At 49.1% G+C, this 21996-nt stretch overlaps 2 protein-coding genes across 3 annotated transcripts; both read right to left on the reverse strand.

The window, feature by feature from the left end:
• Positions 1–397: 397 nt before the first annotated feature.
• On the reverse strand, positions 398–12688 carry LOC122379583 (replication factor C subunit 2-like). 2 transcript variants are annotated; one of them, XM_043361890.1, is made up of 9 exons: positions 12655–12688; positions 12392–12459; positions 5448–5559; positions 4627–4835; positions 3990–4185; positions 2291–2419; positions 1756–1836; positions 1364–1477; positions 398–971 (listed from the first exon to the last, which is right to left on the reverse strand). In XM_043361890.1, the coding sequence occupies exons 2-9, from the start codon at positions 12454–12456 to the stop codon at positions 864–866; spliced, it is 1014 nt and encodes a 337-aa protein (XP_043217825.1). In that variant the 5' UTR covers positions 12457–12459; positions 12655–12688; the 3' UTR covers positions 398–863. The 2 variants fall into 2 exon arrangements, with proteins under 2 accessions (XP_043217825.1, XP_043217826.1); XM_043361891.1 differs by having other exon boundaries at positions 12651–12658.
• An 899-nt stretch (positions 12689–13587) lies between these two features.
• On the reverse strand, positions 13588–21746 carry LOC122379551 (trans-1,2-dihydrobenzene-1,2-diol dehydrogenase-like). Its single transcript, XM_043361840.1, has 7 exons — positions 21634–21746; positions 19485–19587; positions 19160–19271; positions 18597–18888; positions 15984–16233; positions 15438–15594; positions 13588–14787 (listed from the first exon to the last, which is right to left on the reverse strand). Exons 2-7 carry the CDS (start codon positions 19581–19583, stop codon positions 14633–14635), a joined length of 1065 nt encoding a protein of 354 aa, XP_043217775.1. The 5' UTR covers positions 19584–19587; positions 21634–21746; the 3' UTR covers positions 13588–14632.
• Between the last annotated feature and the right edge of the window lie 250 nt (positions 21747–21996).

Raw genomic sequence — 21996 nt, forward strand, 5'->3', positions numbered from 1 at the left:
GGCTTACAGTTTAAGGCTCGACATTGTGTTGTCTACGATTAGACAGCTGATAACTCATTCCCGTACGTCGTATGGTCGTAACACTATAATGACCTTTGCTTATTGTCACAAGTGCGCCGCATTCGCGATTGTTGCCCGACGCCTGTTTGCAGGTGAGCCCACTACAGTTGTTATACATATCTAAAACCGAAAAACTTTTAGGCGAAAAAGGCACTATTCGAGGCCCATTTTTGATTTTTTTTGCGATATTAGGTAAAAACAGAAGCTTCTTATCCTAGGAAAAATAAAATGGGAAATCTTTCAAAGGTGGCACACTACCTTTAAACTATTACGAAGACCCAGCTGTCGGGACTCTCAGTCTGATAGCTGATCAAGGGACGGAAGAAAGCCACGCGGATATTCATTGCATATGTATAACTAACGTACAAAACGATGCATAATGCAGCACGCACAGGATGACTGAGCCACAGATGAAAATTAATGACACCCCCGGGCAGCTCCTAGGGGCCGCCGTTCAGAACTCCGCTGCATGCATCATGGTCACTGCACAGCCCGTCGTTCCGCAGACTCGCGAGCTTTCGATGGACACCGTGCCTCAAGGTGTCGACACATTACGTAATCGGAACCACCGCACCAAAGCGCGTTCAACAGCCAAAATCCGGTTCCGCTCGGCACTGAATCACAACAGCGGCGACGTGTACGCCACACAGTCCGCCACGGGCGGCGCGTCACGGGCAGGCAAAGTTACCACGGCTGGCGACTCTCCACTCCACTATGCACTCAGAATGGCGGCCTCCGTTGGGTTGGAACTGAACTCCGTTGGGTCGGAACTGACCAGCTCAGTTGGGTCGGAACTGACCAGCTCAGTTGGTCGGTCGCTGGGCCACTCGACAGAGTCGGGCCAGCAGGGCAGACATCTGCACCAGGGTCGTCTCGCCCTGCGCCACGCGCATGTGGGTGTAACCGATCTCCTGTCGAGAGAAACCAGCAGCTGCTATAAATACATACAACAAACACAGGAACAGGAATAAGTTAATGAAGGGTCGTTAGCAACGGCTGCCTGCAGCAGTACAGTTTATTAAATATTATCCATCAGTATGGAAATTCAGGTTTATAAGTAACGCTAGAAACGCAAGTTCACGCCGCATTAAGTTCAAGTTGCCAGAGTATCAAACTTCCGCAATACGAGTTCATCGAACAAAAGCACTCAAGCAGTACAACAGAGCAGTAAGTTGCGACCGCAGATGGCTGGATGACATCGCCCACGTCACACAGACGGACTAGCCCACGTGCTGAGCGGGTACCAGCTGGGCGGGCGCCGACGGGTCGGGACGGAGAGCGCACTGCTCGGCCCGGCACCCACCTTGATAAACTCCAGTTTGAGGTACTCGGGTAGCTCGTGCTGTTTGGCAATGCGGAATACGTTGGTGATGATGTCCTCTGCCGCATAGCCCAGCCGCCAAAGGTGACTCATGATCTGAAGGCGGCACAGAAAACCGTACGTCAGAGTCCCGCGGAGGAAGGAAATGCTGATAGGACAGGCGACACAGTCACCCTATGTCAAACAGCACAGATGGACAAATAAAAATAGGTAGGCCACAGACTTCTCTATATAGAGAAGTAGACTTCTCTATATAGAGAAGTCTGCAGTGGGTCGGTTGATCATGTTTCTTTAGTTTGTAAGGAAACTTCACTTTTAATGAAGACAAAAATCAGACTAAATCAAATCACTAAACAAGTTGAACACGTGCTTACCTTGTACGCTTCGTCTATATCTGCTTTGGCGCAGTGAGACAGCATGTCCTTGATCAGCATGGGATGCGGCTCATCACACACCTGGAAAGGTTATCGGCCAATGTTAGCGGTCGCCGGTCGGGAAGTGACAAAACGCCACACGGGGCAGCGGACGATAATATCATGACCAACTGACCTAAACTGTCCGGATCAGCGATAAGTAACTAATTGTGGTATGACGAGACGACGTACCATGTGAGCAACTGGACAAATGGGCAGTCCCACATAAAAAACAATAAATGAACGCTGCTTATAAATTAACTCGCTACATTGTAGCTAAATAAGTAAACAGTAGATACCTCAAATAAGTACCTGAATCCTGATCAAATGACACACAAGGAGCCAGGAGGGTATCAATGCCAGAATAACTCACCGGCATCGAGACACCCCAGATCCATTTCTCTGTTCAACCCCACCCCTGTTGCCCTTCCCCGCCCCCTCAGCCCAGTCGGCCCCCCAGAGCCGAGCGTGGGTCGCTCAGAGACGCCGTCCCCACCTTGAAGACGTTCTCGCTGTTGACGTGCCCGAAGCCGCGGAACGTGGACTGCAGGTTGTTGAGCGCCTGGCGCATGTCGCCCTCCGCCGTGAACACGATGGCTTCCAGGCCGTCGTCTGTGTAGCTGACCTGAGACGGGGACGGTGGGAACTGAGCACTGAGTGGACGGGGACGGTGGGAACTGAGCACTGAGTGGAGGGGGACGGTGGGAACTGGGCACTGAGTGGAGGGGGACGGTGGGAACTGAGCACTGAGTGGACGGGGACGGTGGGCAGAACACTGACCTGAGACGGGGTGCGGTGGGAACTGAGCACTGAGTGGAGGGGGACGGTGGGAACTGAACACTGAGTGGACGGGGACGGTGGGAACTGAACACTGAGTGGAGGGGGACGGTGGGAACTGGGCACTGAGTGGAGGGGGACGGTGGGAACTGAGCACTGAGTGGACGGGGACGGTGGGCAGAACACTGACCTGAGACGGGGTGCGGTGGGAACTGAGCACTGAGTGGAGGGGGACGGTGGGCAGAACACTGACCTGAGACGGGGTACGGTGGGAACTGAGCACTGAGTGGAGGGGGACGGTGGGAACTGAGCACTGAGTGGACGGGGACGGTGGGCAGAGCACTGAGGGGTGAATAGAGACGGTGGACAGAAACTGAGCAGTGACGAGGGACGGCGGACAGAACACTGAGCAGTGACGGGGGACGGTGGACTGAACACTGAGCAGTGACGGGGGATGGCGAATTGAGCACTGAGCAGTGACGGGGGACGGTGGACAGAAACTGAGCATCGAGCGGCGACAGGACGTCAAGGGACAGTGGGATGTAAGGAGGGGACGGGGAAATGCGAGCAGTAACGAGGAGTCTGCGGCCCATCCTCTAACGAACGATACCGACGGGAGCTACAATTATACTGGAGAGCTGCTGGTAGCTACGGGAGACCATAGAGATCGAGAGACTGCCTGGCAGGCGGCGGGAGACAACTGGAAGCTGCACCGACACCTTCCGGCCTCCCATTAGATGGCACGGTATTACAAAAAGATAGCTAAAAACCGCCAATGAGACAGAATATAAATGGGTAGTCCCAGGCTCACATACAGTCTGTTACACTTATGTGCAGGATAACATAAAAGGCCAGGTCGTTACTAAGCCGGAAAATGTCACAAGAATTTCACTCCTGAACGTAACTTTACTGACCCCATGGTATTCAATCACCAGGATAAGTTCAACATTGTCATTGATGCAACATTGCATGAAACCTGGGTATGCTAAAAGGTCAGGTGGTAAGATCCAGAGTAATGTGGTTACTGCCTTACTCTTATCCGCACAAAATGTGGAATAGCCGATGGACGTGAAAACGTAAACCATACAAAACGTTCCCAGGGTGGAAAAGCGACACATGACAAAGTAACACGAAAAGATGGCTACGAGGAAGACCAATGAGACGTCACATCATAACAAGTTCACATCGCCAGGCTTCGATACACTCAACATCACTGTCGACACAGGCTGCTGCATCCCTGAGTCCCAGCCTGGACCCTCACTTCGCTCACCGCATGCTGGAAACTCCCATCCCCCACAGCCTAGAACCTCCATCGCGATATTCCTCGCCCCAAACTGGGAGCTGCCATGGCGGAGGAGTTTATTTCGCCGCACACCCCGCCAGTTTCACCTCCCACATCCCACTTCCCTGACCCTCACCTGCTCCAGTTCACAGACGCGCAGCAGCTTGTTGACGATCTGCGCGTCCGTGAGCCGACTGAAGCGCAGCATGGCGCAGCGCGACTGGATCGGTTCGATTATCTTCTCGCTAGTGTTGCAGGCCAGCGCGAAGCGGGTGGTGTTGCTGTACAGCTCCATGATGCGGCGCAGCGCCTGCTGAGCGCCGTCCGTCATACTGACAGCGGGGAGGGAGGGGGGATGTCAGACGGCAAGAGATTCCTCCTTAGATTGGCGGTAAAGAGGAGCCAATAAATAGCCAACCAGCCCGAGACATTCAGAGAGCAGAAGACCTATCCCTCCACCAACCAACTACGCCATGCCACAACTAAAGGAATGCCATTGATCACATTATCGTGACATTCAAATTTCCGTCAAAATTTATGAACCTCTAATTCTCTCAGGGGCATGGAGCAAATTGACTCGTTCTGGTGAAGGCTTATGCCATCAGTGCCCAGTAAGCTCAAAAACATCAATAATTACAAAATATTTAACTTTTCTGCAAACTTCCTTCCATTTCTTTATTGATGAAGGAGAAGGGCGCATCAGGTCGAGGCCAGTCACGGTCAACAGACAGCACTCTCCTCATGGCTCACCGTTCCCTGTCTGTACCGCTCACCTGTCCGCCTCGTCTAAAATGACGATCTTGTGTCGGCCGGGCGGCAGCGTCACCTGCGTCTGCGCAAACGACTTGATCTTGTTGCGCACGACGTCGATGCCGCGCTCATTGGAGGCGTTCAGCTCCAGCACAGCGGAGCGGAACGCCGGTCCAAGCATGTGCCGCGCCAGCGCCAGGATCGTGGTGGTCTTGCCGACGCCGGGCGGACCCTGACGGGGCGCGGTCCAAGTCAGAGGACAATCAAAAGAGCTGGGCCGGGTGAGTTTTGTGTGTGGAGAGAGAGAGAGAGAGAGAGAGAGAGAGAGAGAGAGAGAGAGAGAGAGAGAGAGAGAGAGAGAGAGAGAGAGAGAGAGAGAGTGAGAGTGAGAGTGAGAGTGAGAGTGAGAGTGAGAGTGAGAGTGAGAGTGAGAGAGAGAGGAGAGAGAGAGAGAGAGGAGAGAGAGAGAGGAGAGAGAGAGAGGAGAGAGAGGAGAGAGAGAGAGAGAGAGAGAGAGAGAGAGAGGAGAGAGAGAGAGAGAGAGAGAGAGAGAGAGAGAGAGAGAGAGAGAGAGAGAGAGAGAGAGAGAGAGAGAGAGAGAGAGAGAGAGAGAGAGAGAGAGAGAGAGAGAGAGAGAGAGAGAGAGAGAGAGAGAGAGAGAGAGAGAAGCAGAAATTACCCCTGGTGCAACTGGAGTGAAGCACTGAGACAAGTACCTTTATAACATATAACTAATGCATATAAGATTACTATGGTCATGCACCTATGGAAAAATTGTGGAAGAATGCATAAAAATAACAAGATTGGATTATTAGTTATCTATGTAAAATAGTGATATACTTACAGCCAGTATAATGTTTGGAACATTTCCATTTCTAGAGAACACCTCCAAGCGTGCCACAGTGTCTTCATTGCCAACAATATCCAGGAAATCTTCTGGCCTATACTTCTCTATCCTGTAATGCAACAAATCAATGACTATAACCAGATATGTAAGCACATAAGAACAACTATTTATCTGCCAACCTCTAATCACATTTCGGTGACTGCTGTGTCAGAGCCGCAGTAGATGATGGAGTCATATTGAAAGTTGCAGGAAGTATAAATAAGGTTGTAATTAGGTACCTACAACATGTTTATCATATTTATCATATCATATTGCTTCTTGATCTATGACCTGAGGCCAGTTTTACCAACAGAAAAATAGCCGCCTGCCGGACTTTTTTTTTGCATTAAGACCGCTTAACATACGGAGCGTAAACGCGATGGGCACGTAGGTAAGTGGATAGGACTTTACCGTTTACGATCCGTAGGTATGTGAAGCGGTCTTAAGGAAAAAAATCCGGCAGGCGGTATTTTTCTGTTGGTTAAACTGGCCTCAGGTCAATTTTTTGACCTACCAATATAAAACTGGGAAAGCATATGCCTTTGTTTTACAAATAGGCATTGCAATCGCCGACTCAACCATGAATAGCATCATTCAGGAGTTAAGACCAAACTTGACAACCTAAATGCATTGCTTTTATATAATGACTGACTGTTCTTGCTTGCTTGGTTATGTGACATCGTAAAGGGTCAAAACATGATCTTGCTAATAACTCCTTACATAATTGTCTCACTGTGTTTAGCTCGTAAAGACGCAGCAAATGACAAGCATTTAGAACTTGAGGTCAAGTGAATTGAAGTCAACTTTTGACCTTGTTCTTTTGAGGTCAACCCATACATGCTTATGAACTGACTACCTAGTGGATTTGGATGGCCCTTTTTTTGCTCCAGCTTGATAAGATCAATAGTTATTGGCAAAAAAAAAAAACCCTGTGGATGTGTATCATGTATTGACTGGGCCGTAATAGCCACTTGTGGACAAGCCCTAAATAAACGAAACGAAACGAAACGAAACGAAACGACCTGGGTCTGAAATTTTTACATGTGCAGAAAAGATGTACTCGTATGAACCACTGGCGGTCCCAGGGGGGGGGGGGGGCCACGGGGCCATGGCCCCCCCTTTGGTGCTGAAAGGTGGGGCCATACTATCTTTTGGCCCCACCTTTCAGATCGAACAAAAGTCCTAGAAAAGCTTTTCGTATGTTTCATTTTCTTTCTTGCGCCATCAAAGGACGTAAATTTCACTCATGAGTGGGCTCAGTTTCGCATTCTGTCAATTTGGTGGTCAGCGTCGCTGGCACCGGCTCACGAGTATGGCCGGATCTTATATGGAATATCAGCGTGGGTTTACTTGAGGCTCTCGTAGGCCCAGCAATGGCTGGCATGAGACCCTCTTCGGCAGTGGTGGGTGGGCCCTGATAAAGGAGATTGGCTCTAAGACATAAAGTAAGACCTCATGGGTTGGTGCTGTGCACCTCAGAAGCCCGGTGGTGACGCCGTATGCCGGCTTGGTTTCTTAAGGATTAGCGTGGGAACTCCGGGGCCTGCATAGAGTTTGCATGAGCTAGTATGTAATCTCAGAGGCATGTGTGTAATGTGTACACAGTGGCGGTCGCGGGGGGGCATCAGGGCCATGCCCCCCCCCCCAAAGGTCAATAAAGGGGGCCATCATATCATTTGCCCCCCCCTCAAACAACCAATGGGCCCCCATATAGGTGTATGGGGCCCTGGCAATTATTCGATCGTCACGAGGCTCAAAAAACCCACGCCCAGCTATTAATATAGCTCCCACACCGGTCTTTGAGCGTCCTACACTGACCTCTGAGGGAACTCCAGTGGCGGTCAAGTGCCCACGTTGACCGCTAAGAGCCTACATCAACCTCTGAGACCCCACATCTGGCCTATGAGGGCCCCTAACCGGCCTCAGGGGTCCCAACCGGCGTCTGAGGATCTCACACCGGTCTCTGGTGGCCTTATTTCTGTCTGTGGTGTCCCAAGACGAACCAATGAGGGCCCCGCACTGGCTGCTGAAGACCCGATGCCGGCCTCTAAGGGCCTGCATTGGCATTTGAGGAGGGCCCATCTTGGCCTTTGAGGGCCCTCTGCTGGCCTCTGGGGTCCAACGACGGCTCATGCCGGTCTTTTAGGGCCCCACGCTGACCTCTGAGGGCCCATGTTGGCCTGTAATAGCCCACATTAGCCTCTGAGAGCCCAACTCGGTCACTGATTGTCTCAAACTACTGGCCTTTGTAGTTTGCAGGCCCCGTACTGGTCTCTGAGGGCCCTAAACTGGCCTCTACGTGAAAACATACATGGGTGGGTTTCTGAAGATCAGAGGGCTCACGCAGTCTCCGGCACAGCCTTACGTTGGTCCTGATCGAGATTACTTTGCGTCCTGATGGTCCGGCGCAGATTCCCTCATATTTCGACGTCGGGACCCCATGAGCCGGTGTGGGTCCTGGGGCTGGCAGAGACTGATGAAGTCCTTAGGGCTCAGGGCCAGTCTTTTTAGCAGTAAGACTAGGCAGGTTGAGTGAGCCCCAATAGAGCCGCTACGAAGCCCCGCAGGAGTCGCGCGCGGCCCTCAGATGCCAATTTTGAAAGCTCGGAACCTGTGGGGGGTCTCCAGAGGTCGGTGTACCTACTCTCTCCCGCCGCCACACAGCTAGGTATATTATCTATATGGGTAAATGTCATAGTCTGAAAATGCTCTCTGGGTTTCACATGCCTGTTCAAAGCAAGAGGTATCTGTACTTTTCCGAATTGTTTTATAGTGGTAACTGGTCATGAATCCGCGTGCCTGACCTTCCAGTATACCTATGCTACACCGATCCGTCGTCATGGTGCAGTGGGCCGACCGGTGGAAGCACCGTGGGACGGGAAATGGAACTGGTGATTTTGCCTTAAATTGAGCTTAAAAATTTCACGCAAGAATCAGATGGATGAAGCATAAGTAATGCCAACTGCGCGGCACCTCGTGGACGTAAAAAATTGGCCGATCACCCCCCCCCCCCCCCCTTCCGGTGACGGATAAATGTTATGTCCCGCGAGTGTGACTTTGGCCCCCCCTTTTGCTAGCGGCTGCGACCGCCAGTGGTATGAACAGGTAAAAACCTGAGGGGGGCGTGAAAACACCCCCAGCACGGCACAGGTTAACTTGCAAAATAAACAAGACTGTCATCAGGGATCATCATCAGGAATGAAACCAGGGCTGCGGAGTCGATGGATTTTAGGGTGACTCCGACTCCGACTCCGGCTTCAAAAATCGACTCCAACTCCGACTCCGACTCCGGACGGTTCTATTAACCCGCGACCTGGTGGGGGGGGCTATTTTTTGCCCCCCCCCCTCCAGACTTTTTGATATATATCCAGAACCGCTGCGCCGATCGTCACCAAACTTTCAGTACCCTCCCGGACATCAATTTTACACAATGTGACCAAAATTTTTCCAAAGACAATGATAGGTTGGCCGGAAATGACGTCATGTTCTGCCGTTTTCGACCCAAAAAAGGGTTTCGCGGGAAGAGCTGTCAGGCCTATAGCTTTGCAAATACAGAAAAATGATAAGGACATAAAGGCTGTAGAATTGAATTGAATTAGATAGAATTGACAGGGCTACAAAACTGCTATCTCGGATTTTTGAATTTCTTTTATTTTGACCCCAAAAATAAAATAAAAGATTTTTTGGATATAAAAGTCGAAAAATCCAAAAAGTTTTTTGAATTTCGCAAAAACCGGAATATGTTTGATAGTCCTTACCGCCTTCCATCCACATACCAAATTTGAGATTGATACCTCTTTTTTTTGGCGAAGTTATAGCGAAAAAACTGTTCAAAATTGATGACATCAAATTTTCAAACTCAATTTTTAGCAATTCTAGAACCCGTAGCGCAAAACAAAGACCACCATTAGACTCCCCGTGACGAGCTGCATCCAATCAATACCCATTTTATGCAAAACTATCAACGTTAAAATTTGACCTTTTTTGGCCTGACCTTGACCTGACCTTGACCTGACCTTTACCAGAAAGTGACCTAAGCCGTACCTGATAGTCTTATAACCAACACCATTGAGTTGGAAATGAAAAATTGGCCATAAAACATGCATCACACAACCTTAGTAAAGTTGGGTTCATGTGACCTGACCTGTGACCTGACCTGGTATTGTCAGTGACCTCTAATAGCAACATATCTACTAAGCAACTGACGCCCCATCGCTGATTCTCGACAAAATGCGTTTTCCTCGGTGTTATAGCGCATTCCCTAGAAGACCCGTGAACAGTGAAACATTTCATCATTGACCTGACCTGTGACGTCATCGGTGACCCCGAGGTCAATGAAATTTGGTTTCCCGCGACAAATTTGACAGGCCTTTCGAACACCGTTTAAATTTTGCGGATCCGTCCAGTAGTTTCGGAGATACGAGGGGGGCAAAAAATAGCCCCCCCCCCCCCCACCAGGTCGCGTTATAAACAGACCCTACCAGGGCGCGGGTTAAAATCCATATCATGATATTGAAGTTCATAACGGATATGTTTGTATCTTGCCTGAAATGATCCTTTGTGCGTTCCAAGGCTTTTAGATGGAAAATGCAACAAAAATAAGCAGATTCTGGGGAATTCACAGTCTTGCTTCTTTCCCTGAAAACGTTCGTTCAAAACAACAACATGGCCTTTTTTCAACAAAATCTAAATTCGAGCGCAGCGTCGGCAATCTAACAAGTGCAGTACATGCCGTTGAGCCATGCAGCGTTAACTCCGAATCCGGAGTCGGTAAGATTTTGGCGACTCCGACCCCGGGCAGAACTGTCGACTCCGACAGACTCCAGCTCCGACTCCACAGCCCTGAGTGAAACATCCTAAGTTTAACCCTCGCCGGACCTATTGGTTTTCTACATACGCGCCGGCCGAGGGGGGGGGGGGGGGCGGGTACGACCCCCCCCCTCGCCGTTTCGCCCCTGGTGGAGCTAGCGCGTCGCGGAAAAAACGAGCGTGTGCGCCGTTACGAGACGCAGAGATTGGTACCCGATTTTAAGGTCCTAGGTCAACCGGTGACCTCTGAGGTCAGGTCAAGTGCCCCAGGGTACGGTTCAGTTTTTGGTGAATAACTTCGCAAAAAATGGCCGCAGAGCCGCGATTTTGGCAGCATCGTGTTCGCCTCGCTCAGGCGCGTCGCATGACATACTTTTTGTTCGGGTCAGGTCAACTTGGGGTGTTGACCTCAGGTCAAGGTCAGGTCAGCACCCCCAGGTCACGAAGTTGGTCGAAAGAGGTCATGTCGCATATCATTCGATTTGGCAGGTCTTCCTGAGTCCATTGGTGGCTTTCTCGACTCGCTAGCTCAATTTGATCAAGAGTTATTGACGAAAAACTAATATGACCTTGATGACGTCATAAATGACGTCACGCAAGGTCAACATTGCAAAAGTGACGCATCTAACCTTGCAAGGAGTGCATCAAATCACGTTTCTGTGTGCTTGAGATAGTTGGAGATCGTTCCCGGCGCCAGAATAGCAGTTTGAATTTTTCCCCATTGACTTATAATGGTGAGGTCACGAAAATGACCTGACCTCATATGACCTTTAGGAAAAATCCGAGATATACAAGTTGTGAGACTCATAATGGATACTAGATCCTGCAAGTTTCATTTCCCTGTGACATCTCCTCTGGCAGTGAGGGCGTTGCGAAGTTGCGACATCTGAAGACCGTGCAGAGGTTCACTTATGACGTCATAGGTCAGTGACCTGACCTGACCCAAAAATGCGGTTGGTGTCAAAAGATGCGGCTTGGATCAAAGGTCAGGTATGCCAAGTTTCAGCTCTCTATCGCCAGCGTGTTCGGAGCTATCGCGAAAAAACCCTATGGGGGGGGGGCGGCACCCGCCCCCCCCCCTCGGCCGGCGAGGGTTAAGTGTCTTTGAGTTGTTTCATCCTTTTCCCATAGGGATAAACAGGCACCAACACAAAGACACTAGGTACCTACAATTCAGGTTGCATCTTTCCTGATAATGATCCCTGACCTGACCACAATCTTGTTATTTATTTCTCAAGTTGAGGCCATGCATATTATATCCGTGTCAAAAGAAGTCTCCAGTAGGTACCCCCAATGCAAGAGATATAAGAGCAGGCTTGCCATTGCATTTGCATTTGTTTCTTTCTCAAGATGTTATTTGCAGCCACTATTTATGCTCCAGTCTGCAAAACGTGGCAGGCTTCGACGAGATCTCGTCGGGGCAGACACCACAGGTTGGGGCAGAAATAGGGGCAGGTTTCAGGAAGATTGGGGCAGAAACAGGAAAATCTGGTGCAGAAGTTAAAAAATTGACACAGAAGTGATTTTCTCAGCTTTTCACTGCTTCCTACATCTTTATATTGTTACATTATTTGCATCATTAGGGGCAGGAATTGGGTTGCCCCTGGACTCAGCATTCTGATTCGGGGCAGGATTTTGCCTGCCCCGAAAATCTTGTCGAGCTCCCTGCCATGTTTTGCAGACTGGTTTATGCTTATGCCCCCCCCCCCTTCCCACTCTAAAGGCTGAAACAGACTCTTTCTGCATTCAGGAAATCACATGCGAGAGCCTATTCAAATACATTATAATTTTCCCGCATCAGACAATCACATACAGGAGGTGCATGCAATAGACGCGAGTGTGCTTCCATGTATCTGAACAGGTTTTCGCATGCGATTTCCTGACTGCGGAAGGTCTGTCAGGAAATAGATGCAAACTTGGCCCCGAACCCATCTATGTTGATGTGCAGGTTAAAAGCCAATAAGGAATCACTGAAAATAGCCGGATCTTATGTATGCATGTGTAAAAAGGGGAGCAATTAGGTACCTTCAGTAATTCATCATTTTGAAAGACAGCTGTACATGTAGTTAGAATGTACAGTTAGATGTGCTTACCAGGGGACATTTCCTGCTGGAAACTTGGCATCTCCAGATGATCCTGATTGGGATTCTTGAACCATTTTCTGGAAACAAATTAAGAACATATAGGGGCGGAGCAAATATAACATTTGGTTTTCATACAGCAGGCGTCTCGCATGCTGTGGGAAAAAGGGTGAGCCAGAAAGGTATGCAAATATTAGGCTTCAGGACATCAAATAATCAAACACCAACAAAGTAAATGGTTACAAAAAACCTTGAAAATATAAAAACCTACATACACAATTCAAGGCATAACCAAATATAGCTGAAATTGAAATATTCGCGCGCGCCTTTCGTGTACAGCATGTGCCTTGTGCACCTGTTCGATAGCTAACCATCTCCCTTTATGATGCCAATATTTCACTTTTCATGAAGCAACAGAATTTTTCATTACATATGTTCCTGATCCAAATAAAAATATAGCTTGCGGGCGATCATTTAAAAACGCCTTTCATTTCGTAGAAATGTATTTGATCAATGTATGATAATGTATTGTCATGACAACCTGAGGTATAATACTGCTCGCAGCCTAAGGTAACGCAATTTAGAACAGAACGATTGATGGCCCGCGGTTATTTCATGTAACATCTGCGTCAATTTCCCTACTTTTTGTTTATTTCTAAACAGCTGCAATATCTTGGGATTTAGCCACTGCCACAAGTGTGACGTCAGCAGAATGGTGACGTCACACTGGGTGGTGAAACACCACCCAGGGGCCTGGAGTAAACGATTATGTTACAGAACGAAAATTTCAGAGGTGATTTGTACTGTCATAAAGAAAAAATAGAGAAAATGTTTTTTTTTTTTAGAACCAATACTACTTCGTAATCAGTGTTGCAACTTGCAAGTAACTAATCTCATTTATATTACAAAGTCTTGCTAGGTTATCGGGTTATCACATTAATCACGAGCTCTCAAATGCCATAACGTTCATACTTCATAGTTCTTGGTGACGCTGGCAGCCTTGCTCATAGCAATATTGCATCGAACACTGCGATAGACGTGTGTGCGCTGAGACAATGTGCTTTGGGAGCTTATCAAATCACAATCTTATTGTTTCGGGTGCCAAAAGCGGCCGAACCCCCTGTTCTTCCTGTCGTCTACAGTGGCCAGTGCTCAGTGAGGTATGAGAATCAGCGTTTCACATTTTTTTTTTACATTGAATTATCGTGTCAAGTGACAGTAGTTTGTATTAATAAGCACAGCGGATTAATCGGTGAACCAACAACGGCACTTCGCATCGGAACACCAACAGATGTCAGCACGCATGATAAAAGACCCAGCACCGGCGCACAGCATCATCAAAGCTCATGACTTCATTGGATTTCAAATATCGTAAGATTATCAAAATATATGGAATATAACCACTCTGAATCACAGTTTTCAAGCTAGGCCCCAAGCAATCTTCGTGGTCGGCTGACAAGCCCCACGCATGCAATCAAGATACAGTGATGGCACGCAATTAGGTACATACATGTCAAAATAAAGTTACGGTCCTCAAAAAGGCACCTAGCTAACTATTTCCAGCGATAGATCGGTAATACGGCTACAATGCTTAATCAAAGTGATTAGTGGGCATTGCCCTGCTTCTAAAATACCATTCAACTGTAGGCATATAACAACAAACACTGACGTAGCCCCCGGCATTCGCCTCTGATCCACCGTAATACCGTTCCAATCCGTGACCGCAGCACACATAGCCGTGGCCAGCCGTGGGCCCGCGAATCATCCCACTTTTAGCGACGCTCTACATCTTCAGGCACGGTTGACATCCGATATATGTACGGTGAAGTAGAGCGTTTACTCTTAAACTGTCCCACACTAACTGCACTGGCGAACTAGTAAGCACCGCCGACGGGCCTGCCGACCCTCTACCATCATCTCACGCCATCAGCTCACGGGGTAGCATGACACGGTTAACTACGAATCCGAATAGATTCTGAAGAAGGCAGTGCAGAAACCTGCAGAGGCTGGCTTAGACAAGTGCGGTAAACGGAAATCCCGCACACCGTAACTCCCAGTCCAAAAAATTGGTCCCGAGCCCTGCGGCCTCACCACTAGTCTGAACCCATCCCCCTTTCGAGTTTTTTTCCGCGCATAGGGGTCCTAAGCATCTATCCCAACACTGCTTCCGCGCCCTTTTGGTGCCCCTGGTCTGACCCCGTTAGCAGCGGCCGCCCCATGGCTTGTAGGAGCGATACGCGCCTTTGACCCGCCCTACATGCAACAATCCTGGTTGAATGAGGGCGTGCTGCTGTCGAAATGGAAGTCGTCCTCGGGATATTCGACGCCGGCAGACTTCCTCATGGCCTCCACCATCTCGGCCGTGCGGATGGTGTCATAGAGAGACATCAGCGGCGACTCCTTCAGACCTGTAGCGGAACGGGGCGGCTCAGCGACGCGGAACGGTCCCACATCCCACATACAGCGCACTGAGACTCACCGAGCGCCATGGCTACCAGAGCACGCAGTGTCTAACGACTAAAATAATGAAGGTTGTTGAGGTCGCATATCCATAAAATCCCAACCGTAAAAAACATGTTTGAAAAGAGTATGCACAGCCTGCTTTGCCAAGATTAAGCTGTCAAAAAATGCAAGGCGAATGGAAATAAAATCCCCGATTATTCTAATAACGGATTCACGAATATTTTACTTTGTTTTATCGGTACGCGAGTCCGCATATACATCACTATAGTCCATGTACTATCTCTTGACTTCGAAAGACGTCTTGAGATTCTGCGCTATCAATAGCCGTGGGCACTCCATATAGTACGGCAAATAGTGAGACCTTATCGCGTTTCAGTAATCATCGCGTGACAGACAAGAGGCGGGTCCGCTTGAGGGACAGTTCGGTACAAGTTTGATTAATTCAATCGACTTATGTGCTTCACTTAAATGGTAAAATGGGCTAGCTCGGTGGAAGAATACAGGAACCCCAACGGACAGTCCGGCCCTTCAGGCCCCTCGTTCCCCCTGTTCAGCAGCACTCCCCACGGAGGGCGGCACAGGCAATAGTACGCACCTTTCCGGAGGCACTCGGCCACGTGCAGCGCCTCGTACTGGAGGCCGGCTGAGTTCTCAAAGTTGTACTGCGCGCCCGGGAAGGAGGGCGGCACCGGGTAGGAGACGGTGCCCGACGGCAGCACCAGGTCCGTGGGCGCGTGGAACGGCGGCAGCAGCTGCGCGCAGACCGGGGGGGGGGGGGCGTCAGTGGGCGCGGATGGACACGGCGGCCGCAGGGCGGGTCGGGGTCACGCTGGCAGTGGTTGCAGAACACAGGTTCACCACTCGCCACACAGTGAAGAAAAGCCGGGTTGTGTCATAGAAACAACGTTGCCGATCGAGGGCGGCATGCTGTCGATTTGAAAACACTCCGAAAAGGATGGAAAACAGCTCCATATTCCTAAAAAAAAAAGTCCGATAAAGAATACACATGTCACTTTGATAAATTGACGATGACCATTCCAAAGATCGACGGTATACTGAACATCTCGCAGCAAATAGTCAAAACCCATCCGCACACGGAGACCAGCTGTGCTCCGTAGACAGCGCGCCCACCCGTGCCTACCTTCATGATGCCCTTTGTGCCGGTGATGACGGCCGCACACTCCATGGCCACCTCGCAGTGCGTGACCAGCGTGGCCAGCTCGCGGCCCGGGTAGGTGACGCTGGTGCTCAGACTCAGGTCACACCCCTCGTTGTTGAGGTGGCCCAGTGTGCGCAGCCGGCTCCAGCTCTGGTTATCCATCACCAGGTTGGTGAGCTGGGCGCAGTAGACGCCCAGGTCGAGCGCCGTGCCGCCGCCTGTCGCCTTCGTGCTGCCGGGGGAGCGCCGTCACCGGTCAGAGAGGTTCGGCAGTGTACTGAGGTAACAACAGACTGGGGCCCAATCAGTGTACTGGGACCAAACGGATGTGTCGGCCACTTCGGTGTGCTGGGGTCAGTCTGGTCCCCGTGTGTTCCGAGGATACTTTTTTCTTTTGCATTTCTCATGGCGTTTCCGGCAGACTTAGATAGCGCACATCAGCACTAAGCGTGTTCATGAGCCTACCTATGAGGAATTGAGCGATGCCGACCAATAAGAGTAATGGGAGGGTCGAGGACATCCCGCGATTCAGGTACCTAACACGACCGATTTTCTGGCAATAATTATAACCAGGCGCGCCGACAGCCGACCGGATGACGTCAATCGCCAGCCCCCCAGATCGCCTACCGCCGTACTCGGGAGTTGCGTGCAGACCGGGCGGAGATTGCACAGGGCGGCGCACCGGTCACCGGCCGGAGACAGAGCTATGCCATTAGCCGACGTCCGGTCCCGACAGCACCGACTCGCGTCCGGCGTGCGACATTTCAAACTTTGAAGGCCGACACCGCGCCGGCCAGCGACGGCCATTACCCGTGTGATTAGAGATTTCGATACCCAGGTGCCAGCCGACGCCTACCCGTCAGCTTTACGGTCTCGAAACTGACCTCTGCAGCTTCACGGAACGAACACAAAAGAGTACGGGTGACCACCGCGATAAGGTGATTTCCTGAGTGAAAAATACGCGAATTTGGCGGTCAGAGTGACCAATATTGAAAGTGGAAAATGAATAGGCATTTGCTTCCCTTAATATAATCAATTGTTAGCCATCTACCGCGAATGAGCCTGCAACAGTAATCAAACAATACACACGGGCGACGGAAAAGGGGCACCGTGTGTGGAGTGGAGTCTACCTGGAGGAGGTATGCCGCCCATCCCCTCCTCCACCGGCTCTACCCCGGCATTGGTGAGCTGGCAGCCTGCGGCACTGTCGGCGTCGCAACTCAATCAATCGATTGCTCTGAGCCCGAATACAAGCGCTTTAACAGGTAAATCGATCACAAAAAATTAGCTAACAAGGTTAGATTGAGGAAGAATATTCATATTCGTTCGTTCTGGGCAAAAGTTTGACAAAAGTTCTGTTCTGATAAAAGTTCTGGGCAAAAGACAAACACAATCTCGTTCCGAACATTGCTGGAAATGAGCCTCTCCGATACAGAATCTGTCAGCCTGCTAATGGGTAAAGTTTGACGCCGAAGTCAGTTTCCGTATCGTGATCGGATCTGTGGTGCAGAAAACGCCATCAGCAAAACATGACGCAGCACTTACTATACGGACATTGACCATTGATGAGTACCAATCGAAACTCCGGCATATGGGGGGGGGGGGGGGTAAAAGGGTGCCGCCCTCGACCGTCGTCGTCCCCGTCATCTCCACGAGCCACCACGGCCGGTCAGGTGACGATACGGAGACCGCATGTCACCGTGACTCGGCAGAGGAGTAGCGGCCGGCGGTCCCCATACCGCACCTCCCCACCTCCGGCCACACAGGCCATGGATACAGGCAAGATGGCGGAGATATAACCGGGGGGGGGGCACAGGCAGACCCGGGGGGGGGGGGGGAGAGACGATACCGGGGCGGCGAAACGCACGGCGGGCGACGGAGGCCAGGACACCACGATGAAAACCAAACTTGCAGACGGGAGGTGCCAACGAACGCTGGATAGGGCGAAAACAAACAATACTGACGCCTGACGGATGGTGCACACTGCACATAGCGGTTTTTCAAATATGATACTGATACACCTACCAAATTGAGTGAGTCAAGCATGACGTCCGTCCCGTCCATTTTACATGACCGTTTATTTTACGTTGCACAGGCTGTGCGAGTACTAAACTCGTCAAAATATTTGGCGAATAGGCTCAATTTCGTAACACCTACGGACGAGATTGGCTCACTTTATTTCGCAACGCGTGTTCGGCGCTGCAATCAACCAGCGACATTGGACCGGCGACTCAAACATTAGGATTGATGGCTGAAGCGATGGTTCCTGTTTCGCCCCATTCCTTTACTCACGACTGCTTCCGATGCGACATAAAGGCGATGATTGGGATATTCATGACAAACCAACATGAAATATTCAATAACGCGATCGAAAATATTAACTATGCTCAGATCAATGTAACGATTTTATTAAAAAAACTCGCGAAAGTCATCAACGGTACAAACATCGAATTCTCGAGAATTAATAACCTATTTTTTTTTTTTAAATGCAAATGGCCAGTCAGTACAGTGTACTGCATGACTAGGAGAGGGTGTGTGACCGCTTCCATTGTGCCCGGTCATGACCAGAGAGCCGTGCTCTGCCGCGACACTCACCGGACTCGGTTGTTCTCCGGCGTGTAGATGCCGAACGTGGCGGCGATGTGTTTGACCTCTCCGATGGTGCCTGCCTTGAGCTCCTCCATCATGCGGCGCACGGAGGGGAAGCAGCGCGTCCAGACCGCCTCCATGAGGAAGGTGTCTCGCTCCCGGGCCAGCGCCACCAGCTCCTGCGTCTGGCGCACGTTGATGCAGAGCGGCTTCTCGCAGAGCACGGCCCTGCCGGCCTCCAGCAGCTGCTTCACCAGCTCGTAGTGGGTCGGGTTCACCGAGCCCACGTACACAACGTCTGACGGCGCGCCAACATACAGTCACATAATTAAATAGAGGAGAGCCTGAACAATGCAAGAAAGACTTGTCCCAAGTTAATAAAATGCAGCCTGCACAAGTACAAGAGTGCACATCTACATTGGTATGTATAACAGTAAACATAACATCAACAGGGAAAACTTATCAATACAACTACTCAGAAATACTTAACTTATACTTCGAAAGCTTATGCACTGAAAAGGTCAACTCATGTCAAATAAACTATGTTGCTTAGAGGTGCAGTTACTGACCAATATCCCCATCTGCAATCAGTTCTGGATATGAGCCATAGGCCTTCTCTATGTTGTGGCACTTGGCAAACTCTTGAGCCTTTTCCAGCTGTCTTGCTGCCACGGCTGTCACCTACAGTAAATAGAGAGGGAAAGTGTCAGCTGTTTCATAAAAAGCCCATTCATCCTATTTCTGATAAGTAGGTAGCTCTTTAGCTACCAAGGCTGACACTGAAAAGTTAAAGACAACGTCTGCATTAATTCAGCCTATCACTTAAAAATGTTGCTAATCTGCTTCAAAGGAAGAACATCAAGATGTAACTGGGAAATGGTAACCAAATATTACCTTTTGGTTTTCCTCAGGTGCCAGACTTCTTACTGCAGTGACAAAGTCATGTGATATTTTCCCAGTACTCAGGATTCCCCATCGAATAGCAGAGGCCATGGTCCTGAAAATAACACAGTCACAGGGAACTGTCACAAATGTCAATCAAACTATTCAATCAAACTATTGAAATATGACTATTTCAGTGAAATCTTGGGTACATATTTTTTAGTAGGTTATCACTAACCACAGAACATAAGGACATCTTAAGATGCATATATATATATATATATATATATATATATATATATATATATATATATATATATATATATATATATATATATATATATATATATATATATATATATATAATATTGTGAGCTCAATGAGTCAGACTTTGCAGTCTGGACGCAAAAAATGCTGGACCTGAAATGAATTCTGATGAATAATATTGATGCTTACCAAGTAGATGCTTACCAAGTAGATCTGTAAGAGGCAAAGGGAGCAGGATGCTCATAGGATGCTGCCTCTCTCCGTAGTCTTCTTGATGTGCTTGTCATATTTGTTCTTGAATATGTTTACATTTTTGCTGGTAACGACTTCTTCAGGCAACTTGTTCCACTGTTCAATTACTCTTGACGAAAAGAACATATTTCGTTTAAGCGTGCGATGCGATGCCTTGGCTTCTGGAGTTTGAGAGCGTGCCCTCGTGTCCTGTCCTTGTTGTCGCCTGTCTCAAGTTTCAAGAAATCTTCTCCTGCATTGACCATATCAAATCCATGAATCAATTTAAACACTTCTATCATGTCGCCCCTATGTCTCCTTTCTTCCAGACTTGTCATGTTCAGTTCCGCCAGACGGACTTCGTATGGTTTGGCAGCCAATCTTGGTATAAGTTTCGTGGCTCTCCTCTGAACCTTCTCTAACTTGTTTATGTCCCTCTGGAGGTAAGGTGACCACGCCTGAATGGCATGTTCCATTCGAGGTCGCACGAGTGTCTTATAGATAGGCAGGAACATTTCCTTGTCCATACATGTAAAGGTTTTTCTTATCCTCCCCAGCATGGAGTTCGCTGCTGCCGCGGCCCTGGTCACTTGCTCGGATGCTTTGAGGTCAGGAGTAACAATCACCCCCAGATCCTTTTCTTTAACAGTCGCCGTTAAAGTCGTTCCTTGGAGAGAGTAGTTGTAGCCTGGATTCTTGTGACCAAAGTGCATCACCTTGCATTTATCCTTGTTGAAGTCCAGCAACCATTTTTGACTCCATATTTCTAGTTTGCAAATGTCCTCTTGAAGAATGGTTCCATCTCTGGGGCATCCAATCCTTCTGTAGATTTTCGCGTCATCTGCAAAGAGTTTCCCAGGAGAATCCAAATTCCTCATGAGGTCATCTATGTATATCAGAAAGAGGGTCGGTCCTAAAACACTACCCTGGGGTACTCCGCTCCTGACAGCTCTCCATCCCGAGTAGCAGCCTCTCACCACAACCCTCTGCTCACGTTCTCTCAGGAAGCCAGTGATCCATTTTGCAACCAGACCATCTATGCCCATTCCTCCAATCTTGGCAATGAGATGTTCATGGGGAACCGTATCAAAAGCTTTTCGGCAGTCCATGTAAAGGGCATCTACACTCTCACCTTCATCGAGGGCATTTTCGAGGTCAAAGAAGTACTCCAGTAGCTGTGTGAGGCAGGACCTTTTTGTACGGAAACCATGCTGATGACTGCTCAATAAATTGTTCATCTCCAAGTGTTCAACCACCCTCTTTCTGATCAGTTTCTCAAGAGCCTTGCATGCAACAGATGTCAAGCTGACTGGGCGGTAATTCAAGGGATCAGAATGCTTCCCTTTTTTGAAGATGGGCGTAACGTTTGCTTGTTTCCAGTCTCTTGGCAGTTCCCCAGACTCTAATGACTTGTGACTTGAGAAGTCTAATGACTTCTATTCTTTCTTATTGAATAAGAAAGAATAGAACTAGGCTAAGGTCTAAGGACTTTGACTTCAACTTGACATTGCAATTGATTGACCCCTGTAAAACTTCTCGAAGAACACTGAAAACAGCAGGGCAGAGAATGATAGAACACCCTGACCCTGCGAAAAATCAGAAACAAGCATGACAGCAATGCATGAAAAAGAAGATTTTATGAAATCGAGTACCTCCTACTTACCTAAAAAGTCAGAGAACTCGAGTTCCGAACCATTCCCGCCCGTATCACCCCGTCAATTAGTGCTAGTGCATTGCGTATGCGTTGACGTGCAATGACACTTGCTCAAGGTTGATATAGGCCTAGGCTATCGAAATTGTCACGTGATCTGATGGCAAGTTTTTGTGAATTTTTAGATTACAAAATTTTTTCCAATAAATAAATACAATTAAATTAAACCGATATTTAATTGTAATTTCTTGTATCAATGGAGGACACTCGCACTTGTCATGTGCTTCAAATCAAATACGCTTATACTAAATTATCACGTGATCTCCATTAATGCCGCCCTGTGACCGATTTCGCCGCAGCTTGGCCGCAGCTATT

Source organism: Amphibalanus amphitrite, unplaced genomic scaffold, assembly GCF_019059575.1.
Source record: "Amphibalanus amphitrite isolate SeventyFive unplaced genomic scaffold, NRLGWU_Aamphi_draft 000080F_arrow, whole genome shotgun sequence".
NCBI lineage: Eukaryota > Metazoa > Arthropoda > Thecostraca > Balanomorpha > Balanidae > Amphibalanus > Amphibalanus amphitrite.

Bases quoted from the DNA above. Each gene is read 5' to 3' on its own strand.
- LOC122379583 (XM_043361890.1), bottom strand. From the start codon at position 12,456: ATGGTTCAAGAATCCCAATCAGGATCATCTGGAGATGCCAAGTTTCCA. The intron at 4,836-5,447 runs GTAAGTATATCA...GCGCCCCGTCAG, and splicing joins TTCCAAACATTATACTGGCT to GGTCCGCCCGGCGTCGGCAA. The intron at 4,186-4,626 runs GTGAGCGGTACA...CCCCGCTGTCAG, and splicing joins ATTTTAGACGAGGCGGACAG to TATGACGGACGGCGCTCAGC.
- LOC122379551 (XM_043361840.1), bottom strand. From the start codon at position 19,583: ATGGCCTCTGCTATTCGATGGGGAATCCTGAGTACTGGGAAAATATCA. The intron at 19,272-19,484 runs GTAATATTTGGT...TATTTACTGTAG, and splicing joins CACCTGAGGAAAACCAAAAG to GTGACAGCCGTGGCAGCAAG. The intron at 15,595-15,983 runs GTAGGCACGGGT...GTCTGCGCGCAG, and splicing joins GCACAAAGGGCATCATGAAG to CTGCTGCCGCCGTTCCACGC.